The sequence below is a fragment of the Salvelinus namaycush genome, unplaced genomic scaffold, assembly GCF_016432855.1.
Source record: "Salvelinus namaycush isolate Seneca unplaced genomic scaffold, SaNama_1.0 Scaffold240, whole genome shotgun sequence".
Taxonomy (NCBI): Eukaryota; Metazoa; Chordata; class Actinopteri; order Salmoniformes; family Salmonidae; genus Salvelinus; species Salvelinus namaycush.
This window is the reverse complement of record NW_024059231.1, coordinates 72,113-79,967: the sequence shown is the minus strand read 5'-3', so window position 1 is coordinate 79,967 and position 7,855 is coordinate 72,113. Positions and strand designations below refer to the sequence as shown.

The 7,855-nt window shown below is 40.4% G+C and overlaps 1 protein-coding gene across 1 annotated transcript; it reads left to right on the top strand.

The window, feature by feature from the left end:
- Window positions 1-303: 303 nt before the first annotated feature.
- On the top strand, window positions 304-6,960 carry LOC120038848 (all-trans retinoic acid-induced differentiation factor-like). The gene is made up of 7 exons (XM_038984436.1): window positions 304-511; window positions 3,968-4,104; window positions 4,379-4,447; window positions 4,544-4,615; window positions 4,739-4,860; window positions 5,617-5,717; window positions 5,943-6,960. Exons 1-7 carry the CDS (start codon window positions 419-421, stop codon window positions 6,045-6,047), a joined length of 699 nt encoding a protein of 232 aa, XP_038840364.1. The 5' UTR covers window positions 304-418; the 3' UTR covers window positions 6,048-6,960.
- Window positions 6,961-7,855: the final 895 nt, after the last annotated feature.

Here is a 7,855-nt window from a genome sequence, read left to right as displayed (position 1 = left end):
AAGAAATATGGTTAATGAATAATGCAACACATATTATATTGGTGTACAATATTTTGGATATGAGATCCTCTTTATAGGCTGGGCTCTGCAAAAAGGTCGGACAATTTGTAACGCTATGAAGCACTGGCTGCTTTCAAACACACACGGATTGGTTTTCTTTCTTTTTTTCTCGTCTCAGTCTTATTGATCATTCGTTCATGTGAAAAGACTGATAACCTGATAATAGAACTAGCAATACCGGATGTCCCCACGTTACCATACTGTGATTTAACCAATCCAGGTCTTGTAGAGATCAGACAATGATACAAAGGAAACGAAACAAGGAGACACGCGAGTGTATTAAGGAAGCGTCCGTGATTTTAGTCGCTTACAGTCACATGTTTATCTTGTATTGATCATATGACTATCGCGTTCAAAAATGACAGCTGGATCCAGCCAGCAGAATGCAGCAGTGGTCTTATTAATCATTCATTTATATTTATATGGGGGTTATCAACTGACTGAGTTACAGGTAAGGGTCTGCTTCAGCTCTATGCTATACAGGAATGCTGCGCAGCGCCATAACCTGTTATTTACATTGTAACTGCTGCTAGTAGGCAACACTCAGAAGTGTTGTTACATTGCGCAACGGCTGCTACACTCAAGAGTATAGTTGTTACATTGTTTATACACTCGGATGTGTTACATTGTATTGTTACATTGTACCTACTATGCTACTTGGCTACACTCATTGTTGTTATTGTAATTTACATCTTGACATATTTCATTGGGCGCTACGTCATCTTCACGGGGTCTTGCCCCACTAGGGAATGGACATCTGCAGTGTTTGTAACAGCAATATGGAGAAGAGACGGTCTCTAGTCATAGATCGCATTTAGTTTGGGAGATTGCAAAATATGACCTTTTCTTTCAAGACGGGATAAATATATTGTTTCCGGTGATAATAAAACATGTTTTGTTTTAGTTACTTTTTCCTCAACTTGTTTCTCTAACTTTATAGCAAGTCAAGCTAGCTTACAGTGCAGAGCTAAAAGCTACGCTAAGTTGAAAATACCACTGTAGCTAACGTTAGCGACCTCCGCCTAATAAATATCATAAAAACAAACGACATTAGGGTCACAATAAACTAAATAAACTAAAACGGGAGGCAAAAGTATTATAATCAAATTGGCTCAACAGCCAATGTGTATTATTTAACATGACTATTAAAATGGTACTTATATGAATGGGTAATTGTTTACAAGTTACTAGCTATCCCATAAAGCCAACACCGAAAACCACATATTTTCATCTTCTGTAGTTTGGTAACCTCCTGTTCTTCTACGGACTCTGTCTGGACTGAAGATGTCGTAAAGTGGCATCCATCTCGCACACAGATCTTTCAACCACAACTGGGCGGTGTGATTCCACTCCGTTGTGGACGTCCCCATTGAAATGCATGATATCCGGCGCCTTGTTCACATTAGCATGTTATGCCGGATGAAATTAATTTCAATGGGGACGTCCACAACGGAGTGGAATCGCAACGCCCCATTGCAGTCGAAGGCTCCGTTGTGATGCGGATGCCACATACATTGACATTTTAAAAACTTTACATAATCTTCAGTAGAAGAACTAGATGAAAATATGTGGTTTTGGTGGTGGCTTTATGGGATATCTAGCACATTGAAAACCATAACGAATTCCTATAAGTACTATTTGAATAGTTATGTTCAGTGACGTGTATTCAATGATGCCAAGTGAATCCAGGCTTCCCCAAAAAATTCACTAAGAAAAAACAAAATAATTTATCGTTTGTCTCTATGTTTCATAATTTTCCTTCAATATCCAAGAGGCTGAATGTATCTTACCGAAGAAAGCGAGCGAAACAGCTGTATGTGTAGGCCATCTATTCGATGCTGTCTGGCCCAAAAAAGTATGACATTGTTTGCCGCCCCCGATAATTGAATGCAAGGGAAGCCCGTGAGTATTTCGCCTCCCTTGATACAAAAAAAGGTATAAAATAGCCAATCAGCGTTGAGCTAAAGTGAGTGAGCTCAACTGTGAATGGTCGTGACACACCCCCCAAAAAATGTGTCAAGGGAAGCCAGTTTGGATTTGGCTTCACTCCTATCAGATCCCATTCATACGTCATTGACAGAAACAACTTAAATTGTTGCATCTAATTGTGTTATTGTCCTCTGGTGGCTAGCTAGCTAGCTAAAATTGGCCCTTTTCTAAATTAGCCATGGATGAAGAAAGGGATTTTGACTTGTGGTTTTACCTAATTCTCCGTATTGGCCAATGATTATAATGGCAATTCTGATCCAACCATTAATTCATACATTGTGCCCCTGGCCTGAGAGGATGGAAGTTCAATATGTAGCTCGATGTAGAAGGCTAATGTTAACCAGCTAACGTTGCCCATGAATGGAAGTTAGGCTAGCGAGCAAGCATTTTAGCCAGGTAGCCAGGGACAACAAATACTATAATAAAATGTAATGTATGACAGTCATAGACCGTTTGGTCAACATGAAAGAGAGGAGGATGGCATTGGCATTTCTCTACAAGTAGATGTGAGTCAACATGTTTTTTATTTGCAAACCACACACAGAAATCAGAACCATGGACAGACACATCGTATTTAGCATATGATGATTGGACTAAATTGTTTTCAGTATCTTTTTAGTTGTCAATGTATTAGACTAAGGTAAGTGATTTGATGATGTTAAAATGGTGCTGGAATAGTGGAGGCAGCTCCAGTTTTCTTTGCGACTTGCAGTAACTCTCCATGGTTATAAATCAATGAATATTCTGGCTGGGCTTCCCCAGTGATTTTACCCACACACCACTACTGGTAATGTTAAATAATACACATAGGCTGTTAAGCCAATTTAATGTTGCCTTCCGTTTCCGTTTAAGTTGGTGATGGTAATGGCGTTTGTTTTAATTATTAGGTGGAGGTCACTAGCTACATTGGCATCTTCAACCTAGCCTAGCTTTTAGCTAGCTACAGTGGTACCTTCAACCTAGGCTAGCTTTTAGCTAGCTACAGTGGTACCTTCAACCTAGCCTAGCTTTTAGCTAGCTACAGTGGTACCTTCAACCTAGCCTAGCTTTTAGCTAGCTACAGTGGTAATTTCAACCTAGCTTAGCTTCTAGCTAGCTACAGTGGTACCTTCAACCTAGCCTAGCTTTTAGCTAGCTACAGTGGTACCTTCAACCTAGCCTAGCTTTTAGCTAGCTACAGTGGTACCTTCAACCTAGCCTAGCTTTTAGCTAGCTACAGTGGTACCTTCAACCTAGCCTAGCTTTTAGCTAGCTACAGTGGTAATTTCAACCTAGCTTAGCTTTAAGCTAGCTAGCTGCTCTGCAGTGCAAGCTAGCTTGACTTGCTATAAAGTTAGAGAAACAAGTTGAGGAAAATGTAACTAAACAAAACATGTTTTATTATCACCTGAAACAATATATGTATCCTATCTTGAATGAAAAGGTCATTTTGCAATGTCCCAAAATAAATGCGATCTCTAACGAGACACGGGGGCGACCGGGAGCCTAGTGGTTAGAGTGTTGGGCCATTAACCGAAAGGTTGGTGGATCAAATCCCCGAGCTGACAAGGTAAAAATCTGTCGTTCTGCCCCTGAACAACGCAGTTAACCCACTGTTCCTAGGCCGTCATTGTAAATAAGAATCTGTTCTTAACTGACTTGCCTAGTTAAATAAAAAACACAGCATCTCCTCCATATTGCGTTACAAACACTACACGTGTCGGTTCAGAAGCGGTTGCAGGACTCCGTGAAGATGACCTACGGCGTAATGAAATACGTTACGATGTAAACGGGGTATAAATAACTGTCTGCTGCTAGCCTGCCTGCTACATTGACAGAGATTTGTGGCTTGAAATTGTTTTTTTTTCTTAATCAGTTGTTGATGTTGATAAAGGCGTTGTGAATTTCTCTATATTGTGAATTTCTGCGGAACAAACAGATATGCCACCTCTGCAACGGAACAGTGCAGAATAGCACCGCGCTGGGCCAGTTCTGTTCCGCATCTGCGGGCTTGATTGACGGATGCTGCTGCCTGCTGCGAAAAGAAAACACCAGCAATGCTGACTACGTCATCGGGTAGGAAATTGTGCTTTGACAACACCAGGCTTTGTTTTGTAACCTTTGGCAGTTCCAGTGAATTGCCCACAGGACAAAATACTCAGTGATTATTCCCTTGATGTAATACCACATTTAGCAACATTCAACAACTATAATAACATGTAACAACTGTTTAGTAAAATATACCAACTGATTACTTGTCTTGTAGCCAATGTCTCATTGTCATTATGTTACATTATGTTGTTTATTTCCCCTAAAAACGTTATTTATCCCACTCTGTTTTCACACTCAGGTTGGATCTATCAAATTGTTCTCTAAGTCATGTCGAGGACCTTCAACAGGCATCAACAGCTGCAATGATGTATGTTAAACAGACCGTTTTACATTTAGGCTACAAACCTGATCAGTTTGTTCATGTTTTTATATAGCCTGTGGTACTTTCTCTCTTCTTCCACAGAGATATCTCACTGAACCCCATAGTTCAACTGAACAATTCACTGTTTCAAGGCTTCATCCAGCTGGATAACCTGTAAGTACAACTCACTGAGCTGTGTTACCAAGTCCAACCTTGCAATGCACATTTTAATGTCCAATCAGTTCCTTATTGGAATAGAATTCACACATTTTAATGAGCCTATATCCTTTCTGTAAGGATTCTGCCTGTCAACTTGGCCTGTCCAGGAGGCAATGTATCATGGAATAAAGTGGAGGTCAAAGGGGACACACGTCACTGTGAAGGACAGAAGGACATCTGCAACCAGACTGGACATCTGTGTAAGTCACTGTCAAGGTTTTGTTTTTGTTGCATGATCCATGTTGTTGTGTTTAATAAAGAAGTAGCCTAGTAGTTGAAAAGACAAAAACAAAGTGAGCACCCCACCACTGTTTTGGTAAATAGAAAGATGGGGCTGTGGGGAAATGGAACCACTCTCAAATTCATAGACAATTGATATCAAATTATAGTTTTAACCACATTTTGAGGCAATACAGTGTTTCTTTGCAATGACTTTGTTTACTATCATTGGAGTAAAAAACAACAGCATATATTTTGTTCTAATGACGGCCAAAGTTGAACAAAGCTAATGAGGCATTTTATAAGTTATATTCTTCAATAATCAGTGTGCTGTATGTCATTAATTTAAGAAGTCCAAAAATGTATGTGCCAATTACAGATTCCCCCTTTTAAACTCACGTTGGGAAATTAAAATGTCCGCGTCAACTTAGCTGTGATTCTGAATACAGTGATCTGGCATCAATATTATAGTTGGCATTGTGGATCGTTACCGACATAATATCTGTTTATAAAGTATCATAGAGACTATGCTTTTCCCACATAACATTGCTTCTGAGCAAGGCATTTAATCCAATGTTCCCCGGGCGCCGAAGACGTGGATGTCGATTAAGGCAGCCCCCCCCCCGCACCTCTCTGATTCAGAGGGGTTGGGTAAAATGCTTAAGACACATTTCAGTTGAATGCATTCAGTTGTACAACTGACTAGGTATTCCCCTTTCCCCCCCCCCCTTCTACAGCGTTGAATTGCCCTGAGAACTCCCTCTGTGCAGCGTACGGTCCGGGCTTCTTTGAGTGTAGCTGTGTGGACGACTTCCATGGATACAAGTGTCTTCGAGAGGTCTGTTAGTACACCACATCATCCATGTATTAGTTATTGTCAAGACAATGGCTTTAACTTTTATCATCAACAACATTCATTCATATCCAAACTCTTGATTGTTGAAGATGGAATGAGCGTTAATTGCCGAGGGAACTCACAGCCTTTCAAACGAAACCCCATTGTGGCGTATGTGCTATGGTAACACTGAGTCACATTGTTGTTGTCCGTCTCTGTTGTTGACAGGGGAAGTTCCCTATAATCCAGGTGTTCGGGCTTCTAGGGGCCTCTACAGTCCTGGTCTCCATCCTGCTATGGGTCACCCAGAGACGCAAGGTCAAATCTGTCTGAGGTTCTACCCACTCCTCTGGTCTGAGGCCTGGCCTTGGTACTCTATGGTTGGAAAACACTTGTTTTCCCAGTGATTCTGACATGAAGAGACAAGGGGGGAAAAACATGTGAACATTTTTAAAACTGACTTTAGGGTGGACAGTCAAGTGTATTCTAATGGAGACGGTTGTATCATTGCTCTGGACCTTTATAATTTTAATCATCTGTTTTGATGGGGTTGTTAAAATCTTTGTTTTTATCACCACAGATGTTGCAATTGTTGTAGCCTTAAAAAAAAACCTTGCAGCCATTTGTCTAGATCAACATGAAATCTAAGAGATTGTGATGCAAGACAATACATGACCATCACTTTATTATGGCCTACAGTATATGTGCCAAATCATGTTTATAAAAAGCTTACTAAGATGCTTGGGGCCAGTTTCCCGGACATAGACTAAGCCTCGTACAGCACCAAAACATCTATTTCAATAGAGATTCTCCGTCGAGCATGTTTTTAGTCCAGAACTACGGGTAATCTGTGTCCGGGAAACCGGCCCTTAAACTTGATCAATGAAGCATTAATTGTAGAAGCAATAATGTGCAGTATGAAGTTGCATTAGCCCCCCCCCTCATTTTTGGGAAAACTGATATATCAAGATATCAGTTGATTATATACATTATAGGGAGACAAACACATTGTTTGCAGAGAGTACTGCAAATGTTGAATTGTATGTACAGATTGTTCTTATAATAATACATTATTGCTGTTGTTTGCATTTTGTATTTCATCTTGGATTAAAGAAGATATTATATACTGACAATATAGATATGATATACTGACAATATACTGTCTATTGAACAAAAATATAAACGTGAACATGTAAAGTGTTGGTCCCATGTTTCATGAGCTGAAATAAAAGATCCCAGAAATGTCCATATGCACAAAAAACTTATTTCTCTCAAATGTTGTGCACAAATTTGTTTACATCCCTGTTAGTGAGCATTTCTCCTTTGCCAATATAATCCATCCACCTGACAGGTGTGGTATATCAAGAAGCTGATTAAACAGCATGATCATTACACAGGTGCACCTTGTGCTGGGGAAAATAAAAGGCCACTCAAATATGCAGTTTTGTCACACAACACAATGCCACAGATGTCTCAAGTTTTGAGGGAGCGTGCAATTGGCATGCTGACTGCAGGAATGTCCACCAGAGCTGTTGCCAGAGAATTTAATGATAATTTCTCTACCATAAGCCGCCTCCAACGTCATTTTAGAGAAGTTGGCAGTACGTCCAACCGGTCTCACAACCACAGACCACGTGTCACCACGCCATTCCAGGACCTCCACATCCAGCTTCTTCACCTGTGGGATTGTCTGAGACCAGCTACCCGGATAGTTGATGAAACAGGAGTATTTCTGTCTGTATTAAAGCCTTTTTGTGGTGAAAAATGTATTCTGATTGGCTGCGTCCCTCACCCATGGCTGCGCCCCTGCCCAGTCATGTGAAATTCATAGAATAGGGTCTAATTCATTTACTTCAATTGACCGATTTCCTTATATGAACTGTAACTCAGTGAAATCTTTGAAATTGTTGTGTTTATATTTTAATTCAGTATAAACATGATAAACTGATCAAATACACTGAACAAAAATATAAACGCAACATGTAAAGTGCTGCTCTCATGTTTCATGGTCCCAGTCTTGACTTCACTGCTCCCACAGCCATTTAGATTTGCCTTTGTTCTCTGGTTCCACTTCCCCACACCCTGATCCCCTTACCAGCGTCGGTCCCACTTCCCCACACTCTGATCCCCTTACCAGCTTC